We start from the raw sequence: 18338 nt of genomic DNA, 5'->3' as shown, positions 1-18338 counted from the left end.
GGAAGAGTAGGTAGGGGGATTAATTGGAGCAGACTGGGAGGGAACTGGGAATGACCCGATTGCGTTGCCGCGCGTTTTTAAATAAAATCTCCCTCCCTTGCGCGTGCAAGTTGCGACCCACCCGCACATGCGCGGGCTGATATAAAATCAGGTATGCATGTGCATGCGGGTATTGTCATTTATAACATGGGCATGTTTATAAAATTAGCTCGTCCATGTGTGCGCATCTTTGAAAATCTACCCCCCAAGTGTTTGGCAGCTAAGATTCAGTGCAAAAACGTAGCAAGGAGTCCTACATTTGGGCAACAGAAATTCAAGGGAGTAATACGTGATGGAGGACAGGGTGAGATCGCAGCGTGATCATATCTAATGATCTCAAGGTTGCAAAACAGCATGGCAAGACAATGGCCAGAGGAATAATAGGCCGCATAGAGAAAGGTACAACCAACAGGAAAAAAAGGTGATGAGGCCTCTGATGAGCCCTCAGCTGGAATAATAGAGGCCATACCTCAAACAGTAAATAGAGCCAATCCAGAGAAGAGCTAACAAAATGGTACACAGTCTGCACTAAAAGCCATAACTTAAGGAATAAAATATGCATGCTGCAGAGGGGCGAGAGGTAGTATGATTGACATAGTAAAGTTAACTTTATAACAGCCCATGTAGGACTGAAGTCTGCTATTGTTTTGTATTTGCAAACTTTAGCTCAGATTTTAAAAGTAGACTTCTACACATAAGTCCACTTTGAAAAGTCGCAGTTTGTCTCAGTATGCACAGATACAAGACAGCAGATGTAACTATCTGCTGTACATCTACATGCATACTTCTGAAAATCATAAGTAAGCATGTCAGTGCTTTCCCCAACTCTTTGTATTTTGCTTAATATAGGAAGAAATGCATTTATTTTTCTCCAGTATTGCATTGCAGGCAGAATCTGGCTTCTCAGAGTTTCCAATTAAGTAATTTTGTCTGCACATTTCTAATTTCCATTCACTTATTCTATATTTGGTGAAGGTTTGTCTGTGTGACACAGGTGAAGTATTCTGCTAGTGTGTAGCTTCTGTGTAAGTATCTGTTGCAGTTTGACCTGTTTTGTTTTTCCAGTAGACGATATATTAGTGGGTAAGATTTGAAATGCTGCCTTTCCATAAGTAGGGTTATTGCTGTTTAAGTCCTGGTAGTTAGTGCTCTTATGTATGGCAAGCTTCCTATTTATGTTCTGAATGTTTTATTGGTAGGTATTTTGTATTAGTTCACAATTGCCTGGCATTAGAGGGAGTTTGTGGCATCCAAATGGCAGATGAAATTTAATGTGGATAAGTGCAAGGTGATGCACATATGGAAAAATAACCCATGCTATAGTTACACAATGTTAGGTTCCATATTAGGTGCTACCACCCAAGAAAGAGATCTAGGCGTCATAGTGGATAACACATTGAAATCGTCGGTTCAGTGTGCTGCGGCAGTCAAAAAAGCAAACAGAATGTTGGGAATTATTAGAAAGGGAATGGTGAATAAAACGGAAAATGTCATAATGCCTCTGTATCACTCCATGGTGAGACCGCACCTTGAATACTGTGTACAATTCTGGTCGCCGCATCTCAAAAAAGATATAATTGCGATGGAGAAGGTACAGAGAAGGGCTACCAAAATGATAAGGGGAATGGAACAACTCCCCTATGAGGAAAGACTAAAGAGGTTAGGACTTTTCAGCTTGGAGAAGAGACGACTGAGGGGGGATATGATAGAGGTGTTTAAAATCATGAGAGGTCTAGAACGGGTAGATGTGAATCGGATATTTAGTCTTTCAGATAATAGAAAGACTAGGGGGCAATCCATGAAGTTAGCATGTGGCACATTTAAAACTAATCGGAGAAAGTTCTTTTTCACTCAGCGCACAATTTAACTCTGGAATTTATTGCCAGAGGATGTGGTTAGTGCAGTTAGTATAGGTGTGTTTAAAAAAGGATTGAATAAGTTCTTGGAGGAGAAGTCCATTACCTGCTATTAATCAAGTTGACTTAGAAAATAGCCACTGCTATTACTAGCAACGGTAACATGGAATAGACTTAGTTTTTGGGTACTTGCCAGGTTCTTGTGGCCTGGTTTGGCCTCTGTTGGAAACAGGATGCTGGGCTTGATTTACCCTTGGTCTGACCCAGTATGGCACGTTCTTATGTTATTTAAGATGAATTTGTATTGGAGAATTTTTGGCTTTTTCTGGAAAATCATACTCTTTGATTTTTTCAGATCTGCAGGGACTATGATTTCCAGTAGGTCTCTAACAGATACAGGTTCTTTTGCAGACCATCTGAGATGTGGCTGGTGTTTTTCATTATTTCTCTGCAACCAAACCTTTCTCTTTTCTTTGCACCCTGCTGCCTCTTCCACGCTGTCTGCTGTATGGCTCTCTCCCTTCTACTGATCCTGATTTGCTTTTTCTCTCTCTGGCCTCTACCTCCCCCTTCTATTTCCCTTTCCTTTATCTCCCTCGTTAGGGATGATATCTCCCCCATCAGGCAACCCCTCCTTTCCTTCTTCTCCATTAGGCACCTTACCTCCACATCAAATCCCATTTTCCCTCTCCATTCTTCTTCCCCTTAAGGCCCTACCCCATCAGGCACATCTCCTCTCTCCTTTCCCCTGTCTATCTTCTTCCCCATCAGTACCCCCTTTTCCATCAGGCATCCCTCCTCTCCCTTTCCCTTCAAGCACCCTTCCCTGCATGCCATCAGGCACTCTCTCCTGTCCTTTTCCATCAAGCATCCACCCTTCGATTCTGCCATCAGGCACCCCCTCCTCTGCCATTTTCACCTCTCCTAACCCCCTCCTCCATCAGAAACTTCTCCTTTCCCCCTCCTTCTTTCCTTTTCCCCCTCTCCCCTCCTGCCTTCTTCATCAGTCACTCCTAGGGAGCTCAGTTTATTTATAAGTCACTTATGTGGAACTGTGTTAAAAGTCTTACGGAAATCCAAGTACACTGCATCTAGAGTTCTCCCCTGATCCTCCTCTCTAGTCACCCAGTCAAAGAAATTGATCAGATTCTTTGGCAAGCTCTACCTCTTCTAAACCATGCTGCCTTGAATCTTGTGATCCATTGAATTCAAAATTTAACTGGAGAATTCCTTTTGAATATGGACTTCTGATGCTATTAAATGTTGTTCCAATGCAGATCTGATTTATTTACAGGTCAGATAAAGAGAGATATTTACAAATCCACATTCATAGAGGTTACACACATCTTCACATAGTAGAAGACATGTGGCAATAGCAGAAGTCCAGAGTTTCATAAACACAAATTGGATATAAACACTAGTCTGGGTTTCTATCCCCAACAGCCTTCAAAATTTCCAGGCTGACACTTTCTCTTGTTGAGGAGAATCTACTCCTTAACTCCAAGATCCATAGCCCTAAGTGATTACTCAAGGTTACATAAGAATATAAGACTTGCCATACTGGGTCAGACCAAAGGTCTATCAAGCCTAATATCCTGCTTCCAACAGTGGTCAAATCAGGTCACAAGTACCTGGCAGGATCCCAAGGGGTAGACAGATCCCAAGCTGCTTATCCCAAGAATAAGCAGGGGATTTCTGCAACTCCACCTTAATAATGGTTTATGGACTTTTCCTCCAGGAACTTCTCCAAACCTTTTTAAAACACAGCTACACTAATAGCTTTCGCCACATCCTCTGGCAACAAATTCCAGAGCTTAATTATGGGTTGAGTAAAAACATATTTTCTCATATTAGTTTTAAATGAACTACCTAGTAACTTTATTTTGTGTCCCTAGTCTTTGTACTTTTCAAAAGAGTAAACAATTGATTGACATTTACTCCTTCCATTCCACTCATTTTATAAACCTCTATCATATCTCTCCCCTACTGTCTCTTCTCCAAACTGAACAGCCCTAACCTCTTTAGCCTTTCTTCATAGGGGAATTCTTCCATCCCCTTTATCATTTTGGCCACCCTTCTTTGTACCTTTTCTAATACTGCTATATCTTTCTTGAGAACTGCGCACAATACTCAAGATGAGGTCGCACCATGGAGCGATACAGAGGCATTATGATATTCTCTGTTTTATTCTCCATTCCTTTCCTAATAATCCCTAGCACTCTGTTTGCTTTCTTGGCTGCTGCTACACACTGAGCAGAACATTTCAACGTATTTTCAACGATGACACCTAGATCCTTTTCCTGAGTGGTGACTCCTAATGGTGGAACCTTGCATTGTGTAGCTATAATTTGGGTTACTCTTCCCTGAGTGCATCACTTTGCATTTGTCTACATTAAATTTCATTTGCCATCTGCATGCCCGGTCTCCCAGTTTTGCAATGTTCTCTTGCAATTTCTCACAACCCTCTTGTGATTTAACAACTTTGAATAATTTTATGTGAGCAGCAAATTTGATCACCTCACTTGTTGTTCCCATTTCTAGGTCTTTTATAAATATATCAAAAGGCAGTGGTCCCAGAACAGATCCCTGGGGCACTCCACTATTCACCTTTTTCCATTGGGAAAATTTACTCTGTTTTCTATCTTTTAAGCAGTTGGCAATTTACAATAAGACACTGCCCCCTATCCCTTTACTTTGTAATTTCCTAAGAAGTCTCTCATGAGGAATTTTGTCAAATGTTTTGTGAAAATCCAGATATACTATATCAACTGCCTCACCTTTATCCACATGTTTGTTTACGCCCTCCAAAAAATGTAGCAAATTTGTGAGGCTAAATCCATATTGGCTTTGTCCCATTAAACTATGTTTATCTATATTTTCATCAATTTTGTACTTTAAGATAGTTTCTACCATTGTGCTTGGCACAGACGTCAGACTCACTCTGTCTGTAGTTTCCTGGATCACCCCTTGATCCCTTTTAAAAAATTGGCGTTACATTAGCAACTTTCCAGTAGATGTTACTGATAGTTTACAAATTTCCAATAGCAGTTCTGCAATTTAATTTCTCAGTTCTTTCAGCATTCTGGGATCTATACCATCTGGTCCAAGTGATTTGCTACTCTTTAGTTTGTTAATTTGCCCTAGTACATCTTCCAGGTTCACTGAAATTTGTTTCAGTTCTTCTGAATCATCACCTTTGAATATCAATTCTGGCATGGTAATATCTCTTACATCTCAGTGAATATCGAAGCAAACAATTCATTTAGTCGCCCTGATATGACTTTGTCATTTCTAAGTGCCCCTTTTATGCCTTGATCATCTAATGGTCCAACTGTCTCTCTCTCAAGTTTTTTACCTCAAATATACCCAAGAGGGGTTTTATTATGAGTTTTTGCTTCCATGGCAAGCTTCCGAGTTTAATGCTAGAAAGAAGGACATTCACTTAGGTTGTGCTGCATTCTCTTTCCTAAGGGCATGGATGGGCCCAAACTAAAATACTGATAAATTTCAGTAAGCCTCCATACTTCTTGGCTGCTGCCAGATTTTCTCAGAACCTCCTGAGTTCTAGTTGGTTCTGGCTGGTTCTGACAGGATATCATGGTCAAATCTATATAGATTTTTCTGTCCAACACCAGGGTCTTCCTCAATGAGATAGGGGCTCCACCAATAATAGGCTATGGTTTAGAATAGCACATCCATATGCAAATTTAGAATGACTACTCCCATATATAACATAACCAAAGTACATTGAAACAAAGTCCCAATGTGGAAGGGGGCTATACCTAATCTATGCCCCTGTTCCTCCTCTCCAAATTACTTGTCTAGAGATGCCAGTGATGTGTACAGCCAGCACCTCGTGACAGTGCTGCAAGATGTTTGTAATGGTGCTTCCTACTTTATGTGAAGGGTGTCCTGTCCCGCACCGTTCCCGGTCACAGTATGGTAAGAGGGACCAATCTAACAGGGCGGTTCTACCACTTGGTTGGAGCAGGATGACTCTCTGATGTTAACCATATGGGGATGTGGGACAGACGTCATTTACAGGGCAATTTTCAAAAGTAGCCTCATGGATGCGGAGTCCATGGCTGCTTTTACCCTGCTCTCAAACGGAAAGCATGAGTATCTTTCCCTGTTGAAAGCACCCACAGATAGTCTGCACCTGCTTTTCTGTGGGTACTTTTTCTCCTTCAGACTTGAAAATCCAATCCACGCATGTTGTTTCCCTCTCCAGGCCTAACCACACCCTCCCCCCCCCCCCCCCCCCCCCCCAAAGCTCACCTGCTTTTTTTTCAGGGAAAATCTATGTGCATTGTCAATCCTCATACATACTTTTTAGATCTGTCCTACTCCCAAAGGAAGTATATGAACTGCACACCTGCGAATCTAGGCTCCATGCACTCTACCTTACCGTAAGCCTTAGACCATGGTTATATACTTGCATTGTTATTCCTCTGTTTTTAAGTAGCATTGCTTCCTGTATGCTCCCTCTATGATCCTACTCATGTCTTCTATAGCTTGCAAACTGTGATCCTCTGATGTCCCTGATCCCTATTACCAAAGCTGGATTTAAGCATACGCAATTTAGGCACATGCCTAGGGTGCCAAATTCCAAAGGCACCCAGAAACTGGGACTCCTCCCGCTCCTCTTCGATTTCCAGGGGTCCTCCTGCCCTCAGGCCTCCGCCTAAGGGCACTACACGTTTAAATCCAGTCCTGCCTGTTGCTGAACCATAAGTGGATGTAATGTACTTTGAACTCTTTTGGTGGAAAAGCATGACATGAATAAGCGATGATGATGATGTGTTTACCCAGTTAAATAGCTTCTGAAAATTGCCCACCCCAAATGTAATACTGTGATGCTGCATTGTATTGTTACAGGATTGTTCTGGGGGGAGTGGCTTGTTGATCATGATTGCTGAGTTCTTTAATTATTGAAATCTTGTCAGGGGGAGGGGTGGGGGAGCCTGATTTTTTTAAGTAGCTTGTAACAGCGCTGACATGAGAGGTTTAAATAATAGACAAGAAGGAAGGGAGTTCTAGAATAAGAGGTCCAGATAGTGGGATGTGGATTAGTTTGAAGTGAATGTGGAATCCAAATCCACAAAAAAAAATTTATTTTCATTTCATTTCAAATGAATCGCCGTGCATCCGAAATACCCAGAAATGTTCCGATTTTTCATTTCAGCAAACAGCATGCGCTATTAACCGACAGCATGGCAAGAAAGGTAAAAATGCCCAGTCTCATGTTCCCCGTGGTTCTTACCCTTCTGCAGCTCTCCGAGGATAAAAGAGGCAGGATCAATCTCCAGTTGCTCCTGCCCCACCAGTTCCAATTTCAAAATGGCGCTGGTGTTACAGAAGTAAAACTTACTTTATGCCCTTGTGGGGAATATTATGTTTCATAACTTCCACAGAATGCCAGCAGGGACTGGGCAGCTCTGATATAACAACTCCTTCAAGAACAATGGTGGGTGCTCAGAAGTCCCAGCATTTTAGACCTGCTGAGTTCTCACCATTGTTCTTGCAGATATGGGGGGGGGGGGGTCTTATGTTACATAACATCCCACACAAGGATTCTGCAGCCCCAGCATAACATTTGCCCCTCTTTCTCTGCCTCTGTCCAACAGCACTCTCTCTCACCCCAAGCTCCCACCCACCCTCTCTCTATCTCTCCTTGCCACTCCCCCTCCCTCTCATCTTCCTCCATCCTGGACTTTGATCAGCATTCCCCTAGCTTCAGCATCTCCTTTGAGGCTTGGTGGGACCAGCAGCACAATGGCAGGAGGCAGAATGCAGGGCAGGCAGCAGGAGACCACCACCAGAATCTGCTGCTACAGCTGCTGTGGTTCGACTCTGATAGTGGCAGGCCCTCTTGACTGGGAGACGGCATGGCAACAGAAGTAGCAGCTTCATTCAGGCAGCAGACACAGCGCCTCCTGCATGCAGCTCATTCCTGGTCCTGTGTTCTTCTGTGCCACCAACAGAATAGGGGCTTCAAGGTGCTTCTGTGACCTTGCCCACCACTGATAAACTAACAGTTCTGTGGTTTTCTGCTTCCTCCTTGTTCCCAACCTTGTGGAGCAGTACTACATCTGCTCTTCTCTAGTCTCTTGGAACCTTTCTTGTTTCAGATGATAAACTGAGCATAGCTATGAAGGGACATCAAAGGCACAGGAGTCAGAAGTCAGTGGGTCTCTCTTGTATGTGGTAATATATGAATGAAACCAGATGAACAGTTAAAAGCTACTAAAGTAGGGACAGACAGACATTAGGGAAGAAAAGATGGACATACAGGCACGATGATCTTATATAATATAATATAATGGGCTAATGTTGTCCATTGGAATCCAAGGGCACTCCACTGGATTCCTAAATTATAGAGATGTAACTTAGGACCTCAGAATGTTTGGAAAACTGTTCTGAATGGGGCTTACAGCACATGCTCCCAGGGCCATCCTTAAAGAGAGGAGCATAGGAGTGACCACTCTAGGCCTCGCACTTTGAGAGGGAAGCTCGTACCACCATTAGCCCCACTCCCAATACTGTAATTTCAGCATTCCAGGGTCCCGCTGCAGTTGATTTGTTCTGACCATGGCTCCCTTTTAAGGTCAGCCTTGCATACTTCGCCATGTTCTGCCCTCCCATTCTAATATAATAAAAGAAGGAGTTTATGGGCCAGCCTTCCCATTGTAACTCAAAGATAGAAGGAACTATGTTTCTTCCTCTTTCCGGTCATAATCACGGTAACACAAAGATGGAAGGGGCTTATGTTCCATCGTGTCTCTCCCTCCCTCCCCTTGTAACACAGAGATAGAAAAAGTTATGGTCCTCTCTGCTCAGATACAGGAACTTGCAAGTAAGGTGAAGTTTCCGAATGTTATGCACGTAAAAATGAGCATATACCTGCGTAAGTAGCCTCTACTTGCATACTCCATATTTTATAAAAGTCGAAGATACGCATGTATTTTCACTTTCGCGTGCACATATACACGGGTAAAAAAAGAGGCAGTCCAGGGGCGTTCCAGGGCAGGGCCAGCCCTTATGCAGATAAGTTGCTATTTTAAAAGCCACTTATGTGCACACATTTTCCAATTATCTGGCGACAGTGATATTAAACGTGCTGACTAGGTAAACTGGGGGAGGGGGGAGTTAAGGCTGGAGAACCAGGAAGTTCTCGATGACCTGGAGAAAGACTGAGCGGACTACTTGGTAAAACCAGTAATTTCTTTGACACGCACAATTTTTAAAATTGGCCAGCTTCCGCGCGTAAATCCTACTTTACCTTCACGCATAAAATCTATGCGTGTATGCGTTAAAAAATAGTTAGGAAAAGTGTGCCTGTTCAATACATTAATATACGCAGTTTCAATGCATTCCATGAATTCGCACATAAGCCTATATTGCAGGGTAGAGATATGTGTATTTTATAAAATGCTTATATATCATACATGCAGGTTAAACAATACTGTGATAAAATTGTGCACAGCCACATATGGACGTATGTGCTGCTGCACGCAGTTGTTTGAAAGGTTTTACAATAAAATGTTTCAAATTGCTTCTTTATTTTTTTCTCCCTGATGCTCTCTTTGACTAGGTCTTCTTGCTCTGCTGTTGATGTTGTTCGGACATACAAAGCCAGTGGACTCTCTGCCTCTTCACGCAGTTTGTGATATCAGAGTCTTGAAGAAATTTGCAAAAGAAGCTGAAGACCTGGAAAGTAGAATGGTATGCGAACAACATTTTTAAAATATTTATATGCATTTGATATTCTGCCTTTTCCTAAAGGTAGGTCCAAAGCAGATTACATAAAGTAAACAAGGCATTGAGTACAGAAATAAATGAGACATACAGATGTGATATCTGATATGAGATAGAACGCAAGTAAATAGATAGGAAGTTAAGTAGGAATAAGGGAATGAGTGTGTTTGGTATTGTAATGACATGAAGATTTATTTATTTTGTTTTAGTTCTTATTTTGTATGTTTATATTTTAATTTTTGTTTATTTATATGTTATTGTTATTTGTTTTATCTGGAATCCGCTTAGTATGACAGAGTCACTGTAAGCGGAATACAAATGTTTTAAGTAAATAAATAAGTATATAGTTAAGAAGCAAGTTAAACACAAATAGTGTGAGAGATCTTAAGAGCCTTTTGGATAGAGAGAATCCAGCTGTGGGCAACCCTTGTGGAGTTTGTCATCAGGAACATTCCCAATGGACAGCTACTAGAGGATGAGGCTCTGCTGCGGTTAAACAGCCAGCCTTTGACTTTTTTCTGGAAGGTGAAGTTGCAAGTTTCCCGGTGCAGCATTAGAGGTAACTTGTTCCATATTTTAGGGGCAGAGCAGCTGAATGCAAAAAGCTTGTAGGATAGTGTAAATGCAGCCAGTGGAGGGGAGGATAGATGGGCCTGTTGGGAGGATCGGAGTTCCCTTATGGGAATGTAAGAGAGCAGAAGTTGGGAAAGATATTCAGGGACCAGTTGCTTAATGTATTTGAAGACAAAGAGGTCTCTATTCAGACACAGTCACACTATTGAATATAGCTGGCTATCTTAATTAGCCAGCTAACTCTAGCTGACAGTGTCTCACTACCCTTAACATAAGGCATGGGATAAACCTGCACAGAGCAGCAGTTACTACCCTTAAGACACATGGGGTGAAGCTGCATGGAATGACTGTTACTGCCATGGGAAACTTGCTGGGCAGACTGGATGGACCAATTAAAAAATTTTAGTGCACGCTAAGAAATAAAAAAAATGAAAGCACATCCCTAGAAAACAGCAAGAACAAGCCACCAAAAGGCCATTGAGGCATATTTGTGGGAAAACTCATTTTCACCTTTTTTTTTTATGAAAGACAGCCCAAAATAATAAAATTGGGCCCTAGAGGTGTGGCGTTGGGTCTTACCGCTCAAAGAGTCACCAGAGGTCAGACGGATGAAACGTATTGTCCTGTCGGGCCTGCTGCTGTGACCATCTTTCCCGCAGCCATGAAGAAACCTGCCAGACTGCTTATAGATAGCTTACATCCACTTTATCTGGCTGAAGTTAAACATATAGTGGAATTTTTTTTTCTTTTCTCTAAACAGGAAGTCAAACAACATCATCTAATGTTAAGTGATTTAATGGAAAAAAGCCTGTGAGGTCATCATCCTCAGTAACAAAGGGGAAGGGATGTACAATGTACAGGAAATCAGGGATCAAACAGTTTGGTGATAATACATTTTTGACAGGGCTTTGCTGACCTACCGTCACTTCAGTCAGAATCCAGAAACAGAGACATTCATTCTCCATGTAGGGCCCCCCCCCCCCCCTTTCCAGTGACCAGCTGTAACTTGAATGCTAGGAAATGTCCAGAGTTCATTTTATTTTTGGACCAACAGATGCTGAAGTTCTTCATGGGTGCAATAATGATCTCCAAAATTAGCAGAAGTGATTAAAGGACTGAAAAAAATCTGAACTTCCAGCTTTTAAGTAACCACAAAATAATACAGGACCATCTATTTATAGGCATAATCATAAAAATGTAAAAAGGACAGTGCGAAAGTCAAAACAGGAGTGTTGTTAAACAATCTCTCAGAGGGGAAGACATGCATGATAGGATTACTTGTTGACTCCATGTCACCTAGGAAAGACTGATCCAGACCTAGTTGTTAGGGTTTAGTGGTGTTTGGGTGGATTCTTGGGTACTGTGGCAGATGACCACACCCACGGGAAGGGGCCCCGTGGGGAGCCACAGTACTGGGCTAGACTCAGGACGCACAAACACAGAATTAGATCTTTTATTGTACAACTTGATGGATACCACCAAAGGTGGCAGTAGTGAGGTAGTCTGGATGTAGCAGTCTCGGGACCCTCGGCAGAGGGAACCCTTCTCACCCCATTGGTATAGGGGAATTCCGGTGTAGGTTTCCCAGCAAGGCAATGGTGTAGATGTGACAGACTGAGAGTTAGATTACTCACTAGATGGTAGCTGTAGGTAGGCGATTCCACCAGACTGAAGTAGATGGTACTGGCACCGAGGCAGGGAGAGCAGGCCCTCGAGGAGCGAGTACCTGATCTCTGTAAGGCACCTGAAATAAAGCAGAGGGCCCCCAAGGAGCGGGTACCCAGGTTAGTCAATACCCTAAAGGGCAGAGAGAGAGCTTCCAGCGACAGCAAGGAAGTGACAGAGTAGTTAAGACCGGCCGAAACCAATCCTTTGCTAACTCAATAGCTAGCAACAAAGTACAGGCTATATACCCGGATGGCGTGGCGTCACTTGAGGGGGACGCCCCCGAGGTTCGCGCCAGTGCTGGAATAAGACGTGGGTAGCGGTCGTGCATGCACCCTAGAAGGCCTTTGGGATGAACATGGCGGGAGGCAGCACCAGAGCCTTTCCGGGGACGCCGGAGAGGGCGGTTAGCAGACGCGGCAGTAGCCATTTTCCCAAGTTAAGCAGGAGGAGCCGTGAACAAGGTGAGGCAAACGGGGCGAAGCCATCTAAGACCGACGGACGCAACACTAGTTTTGTCGGCACTGCATGCATGGAGACATAGGTTCTGATCTATGAAATGCAGAACATACATCATCTCCTTGAATGCAATGTAGGAGATAAAACCAGAGCTGGATCCTCCTGTCCTAAGATGTGGAGTCACCTGATACTTACCCTATCTCTGAAGTTATTCCATCCAGCACAGCTTGGACACACAAAGACTCGAGGAGAAAGAGAGGGAGAAGCAAACACTCTATTGAAGCAGGATCTTGATGAACCAGCTTCTTTCACTGGGTGCGTACTTCACAAGCAGCTACTTAAAAGGAAAAAAAATATAGATGATAGAGACCCTTCTAATCCAAAGGTTGTCTCATGCTTAGCAATTCTGTTTTTAAAGACAGATTCCACTGCTGAGGTACTTTCTTATAACTATCTTCAAGCAAAGAATGGTAAGCTTGTGAGGTGTCTGGTATAGTGAAATTGAAAGGTGAAAAGAATCAATATGGGGACGGCGACAAAGAAAAGGCGGAAATATTAAACAAATACTTCAGTTTGGTGTTCACTAAGGAAGACCCTGGAGAAGGACCATCGCTGGTTTACAAGGCTGTGGATGGAGGTGGATTTGATGAAACCCCGTTTAAGGAAGAGAATGTATGGGAAGAGCTAGGAAAACTGAAAGTGGGCAAAACCATGAGGCCAGATTTTGTACATCCGAAGATACTGAGGGAGCTCAGAAATGTACTGAGGGGTCTGCTACATGACCTGTTCAATAGATCCCTGGAAACAGGAGTGGTGCCGAGTGACTGGAGAAGAGCGGTGGTGGTTCCACTTCACAAAAATGGAAATTACAGACCAGTTAGCCTCACCTCAGTGATGGGAAAATTAATGGAGACTCCGCTGAAGGAAAGGATAGTGAACTACTATCTGGTTGCTCGATCCACAACAGCACAGATTCACCAGGTGAAGTTCCTATCAGATGAATCTGATTGATTTCTTTAATTGGGTGACTACAGAACTGGATCGGGGAAGAGCGCTCGATGTGATTTACTTGGATTTTATTAAAGCCTTTGACACGGTCCCGCATAAAAGACTCATGAACAAAATGAGAAGCTTGGGAGTGAGCGCCAAGGTGGTGACATGGATTACAAACTGGTTGAGGGCTAGAAGACAGAGTGTGATGATAAATGGAACCTACTCTGAAGAAAGAACAGTGTTAAGTGGAGTGCCACAGGGATTGGTGTCGGGACCGGTTCTGTTCAGTGTCTTTGTGAGTGACATGGCAGAAGGGGTAGAAGGTAAAGTTTGTCTGTTTGAGGATGATACAAAGATCTGCAACAGAGTGAACGCCCCAGAAGGAGTGAAGAGAATGAGGCGTGATTTAAGGAAGCTTGAAGAGTGGTCGAAGATATGGCAACTGGGATATAAATAAATAATAAATAAATAAATATAATGCCAAGAAGTGTAGAGACAATGATCTGGGATGTCATAATCCGAAGGAATTGTATGCGATGGGGGATAAAGTGCTGCTCTGCATGGAACAGGAGAGAGACCTTGGAGTGATAGTTTTCTAGTGATCTAAAGATGTGACAAGGCGATAGCTAAAGCTAGAAGAATGCTGGGCTGAATAGAGAGAGGAATATCTAGTAAGAAAAAGGAAGTGATAATCCCCTTCTACAGGTCCTTGGTGAGGCCTCACCTGAAGTACTGTGTTAGTACTGAAGACCGTATCTCAAAAAATCCAGAGCTGTTCTCTCATTGTAAGTTTGGCAATGTAATCTCTGCCTTTCCAATGAGCTCATATATGCTCCAACACTTGCCACTTCAAATCTGCAAATTGATGATGAAAATTCAAACAGAGTTGGACCATTGGAGTTCGCAAATTTTTGATGTTCAGGCAACTCTGATGTTCCAACAGACATGTCTTAGTTTTGTGTTTTGTACGTCCAATATAGATCTTCTGGCAGGGAAAAATTATAACATAAATAAGAAAAGAAGAGACACAATCAATATGCGTATTTAAATAGTACATCGTATTAGTTAAAGGACGCTGCCATGTAGTACCTGAAATAATTGATCACATTCAGTGCAACTGCCACAGAGATAATGTCCATGCGAATCTTTGACATCATTTGTTCTTGGTTGAAGCAAACAAGAACAAACCACATGTTCTCTAATGTTCTGACAGCATGTGCAAGTTATGCGTGGTGGATCACTGAATACTATATGTAGAGCCAAAATATGCCAATGATGGCAAGTAATAGCAGTAGTGGCTCTGGCTTTGTTAGAATATTGCAAAACACAAACTGAACATTGTGAAATAGGTGAATGATTGTCTTGTAACAGCAAATCCCTATTGATATAAAGAGTATGTTGAGGATAACCCCGATCCAAAAAACGACGAATTATGCCTTGAACCTGAGTCTTGAAATCTTCCCAGCCAGAGCATACCATGTAAGTGAAAAAATTGGCCAACAGGCAAATTCATCCTTATGGCTCTGGGATGGAAACTTTCAAATTGCAACAAAATGTTTCTTGCAGTGGATTTGTGGTATATTGAAGTAAAAATCAGCTCATCTCATTTTTTGATCATGATATCTAAGAATAGAATTTGATCAAAAATAAAAAACATTTTTATCAAAAATAAAGTCCATAAAACATTTTAAATTGCGATATAAAGAATTGAGCCATGAAAGAAAATCCTGTCAACAGCGCAACTCCAAATGCAAAAATGTCATCAATATATATCTGTGCCAAAGAAGTATATGTTGGTGTCAACCTCTTGGTTTTCTTTTCATGGCTCAATTCTTTAGATTGCAATTTAAAATTTTCGGATTTTAGGTTTGATCAAATACTATCGTTAGATATCATGATCAAAAAACGAGATGGATGATTTTTACTTTGATATACTACAAATCTATTGCACAAAACAATTTGTTGCAATTTGAAAGTTTCCATCCCAGAGTTTTAAGGATGAATTTGTCTCTGACCAGGAAGATTTCAAGATTCAGTTTCATTTCATGCGTTTTTTATGGATTGGAGATATCCTCGATATATTGTTAGAGTGTTAGGATTGTGGCACCTTGTGTCAGGGTGAGGTTGATGCAACCTACAGGGAAAACCTCTAGGTCCTCACCACCAATGGGCAGAGCAGATAGTGTAGAGACTGGACTGAAGCTTTGCCTGTACCATCCCCTTTCCCCTTGGGTTGAGCCTTTGGGTTCCAGGGACCAGCAGGTCTTAGGTGGCAGTCTCTAGGATGCAAGCGAAAGGGTAGATCCAGTGTCAGGCTGAGGTCAGAAGCAAGCGGCAAGCAGAACTAATGAGAGTCCAGGCTAGGGTCAGTGGCAGGATGGTCGTGGTCCAGGTTATGGTCAGTTCCAATAATCAGTCTGAGGGCAGGCTGGGCCTAGGGAAGAGGAAGGCAAGGCTGGAGAGACTAAGACGAGGCTGGAGAGACAGAGCAAGGCTGTGCAAGGCCAAGGTTGAAGATGAAGACAGAAGATGAAGGCAAGGCTGGGCAAGACTGAAGACGAAGGCAAGGCAGGACAAGGCTAAAGACAAAGGACTCAAAGAGGAGCAGAATCTCACTCTACCTGAAGGGTAGTCAACCCATTACTGAGGCAGCATGTGGCAGGAAGAGGGGCCCCTATAAGGGCTGAAGCAGCTGACGTCATCCAAGAGCACCACAACTAAGTTCCCACCATGGGCCCTTTAAAAGGAGTCATCAGGTGTGCATGCATGCCTAAGGAGCAGGCCCAGCATGCGACAGTGGTGTCCCTGGCCACGTGGAATAGCAGCGGGGGCCAGGCTCAGCGGTGTCAGGTAAGTGAACCGGCTGCAGGGGCATCCCTCAAGCCAGAAAACATAATATTAGGAATGTGCATTCGTTTTGAACGAATGCGCAATCCGCAACGTATAGGTCTCTATTCATTGCATTTGTGGGGTTCCGAAATGTATGGCGAATCCCCACGAATGCAACATATCATTAAAGACTTGCCAAAAGTCCCTGGTGGTCCAGCGGGGGTCCTGGAATGATCTCTTGCACTCGGGCTGTCGGCTGCCAGTATTCAAAATGGCGCCGATAGCCTTTGCCTTTACTATGTCACAGGGGCTACTGGTGCCATTAGTCGGCCCCTGTCACATGGTAGAAGCACAAGATGGTGCCTTAGTCTCTCCAGCCTGCACATCCCTACATAATATAGAGTTGCTTATAGACAAGCTCTTTACATCAATAGGGATTTGCTGTTACAAGATAGTCACTTATTTCACATTTAGTTTGTGTTTTGCAATATTCTGACAAAACCAAAGCCATTACTGCTATTATTCCTCTTCATTGGCATATTTTGACACTGTATAAAGTATTCAGTGATCCACCTCGCATAGCTTACATGTGCTGACAGAACATTAGAGAACATGGTTTGTTCTCGTTTATCTCAACCAAGAACAGATGATGTCAACAATCTGCACAGACATTTTCTCTGTGACAATTGCATTGTATGAGGATAACTTTAAAACAGCTGCGCCCATGCCCATATACATGAGTATATGGGCACATGGAAATGTGCTCCTGTATTTTATAACTTGCATGTATATGATATGTATGGGTTGGAAAATATGTGCAAATGTATCCTGCAACCTGTATGCATATGTAAAAAAGAATGTGTGAATACATATTGCACTTATCCTAATAGGATCCAACAGGTAAAGTGTATTTACACAGGTAAAATCCAGTTTTAAGCAAGTAATGCTTTTGAAAATCAGGTCCTTTCTTTGCACATCCCTTTTGAAATATACATCCTTGGCTGGGTTCTCAGATTACAGACTCTAGAACAAATCTGGAAACTGTCATGAGAAAGAGAGGCAAAAAATAAGACAAGCGCATCGATTCATTTTTATTCTTCATCACTTTTGCGCAACTTCCCTGTGCCATTTAGGACAGCCATATTGGAAATAAGGTCACACATTATGGGGCCTGCAAGGGAGCAAAATACCATGGGCCTTGCAGCGAATTTTCAAAAGGAAAGTATGCATATAATTTCCCTTTCAAAATTATACCCACAGGTACGAAGTACCCATGAACCTTGCACCTGCTTTTTCTGTAGGCAGATTGTTTGCTAGAAAATGGAACATGGAAACATGAAAATCCAGTCTGTGTGTGTGTACAGTTTTCCCCAGTTCTATCCTAAACATTCCCCGCCCCCTAAATCCAGCTAAAAGTCAGAAGTCAATGGAACTCTGCATGTACTTTTAGCCAGAATGAGGGAGGGCAGAGTTCCAGACAGCCAATTCCAGACCCTGCTTGGAAAATTGTCTTCCCCATCGCTTGTTGTGATATCATGTTGGTCCATGTGAGCAGTGAGGTGGCACACATGACCATTTAGGTTACTCAAATGTGATAATAGGATCCTCTTGCCAAATACAGAATAATAGTAATTTCTAAGGGAAAATTTTAATTCTTAAAGAGAGGATGCTACTACTCCTCTTGTGTGTTTTTGCACCAAGGACATATGTAGCACTTTATGATACCTTAAAGGTATTGGAAGGATGTATACATGTGCTGCTGTGACATAAGGATGGACATATGTGTTTTTATTACATTTTGCCCTCAGTTGTCGGAGAAGTCTATATTTGCATTTATTTACTTTATTTTTTGCATTTTTATGTTTTCCTTATGTAATCTGCTATGGGCAATCCTGTTTGTATTAATAGGTAATCTGCACAAAATAGAAAAATGAAATATGTTTATTTATACATCCTGATGGTACAAAGGAGATGGATACACATGCCTTCAGGCAAAGGAAGGATGCCTAAACACACTCCAATGTAAAAAGGATGGGTACTAATGTTTTTATGGCAAAGGATGGGCAGATATTCATACCTTGGAAAAGGGGTCGATATTCAAAAGGTGTATGCAGATAAAATCAGTTGGTAACTGCATAAATTGAATGGATTAAAAATTCCCTGTCT

General features: G+C 42.5%; 1 protein-coding gene across 7 annotated transcripts in view; it reads left to right on the top strand.

The window, feature by feature from the left end:
* The window catches only part of EPO (erythropoietin), a 64512-nt gene that overhangs the window by 27887 nt on the left and 18287 nt on the right, over nucleotides 1-18338 (top strand). For all 7 annotated transcript variants that reach the window (XM_029581394.1, XM_029581397.1, XM_029581398.1 and 4 more), the window contains one exon: nucleotides 9490-9620. In XM_029581394.1, coding sequence (XP_029437254.1) covers nucleotides 9490-9620 — 131 coding nt within the window. The remainder of the gene's footprint in view (nucleotides 1-9489; nucleotides 9621-18338) is intronic.

Source organism: Rhinatrema bivittatum, chromosome 16 (assembly GCF_901001135.1).
Source record: "Rhinatrema bivittatum chromosome 16, aRhiBiv1.1, whole genome shotgun sequence".
NCBI lineage: Eukaryota > Metazoa > Chordata > Amphibia > Gymnophiona > Rhinatrematidae > Rhinatrema > Rhinatrema bivittatum.
Note: the sequence above shows the minus strand (reverse complement) of the source record. Positions and strands in the feature narration are given on the sequence as shown.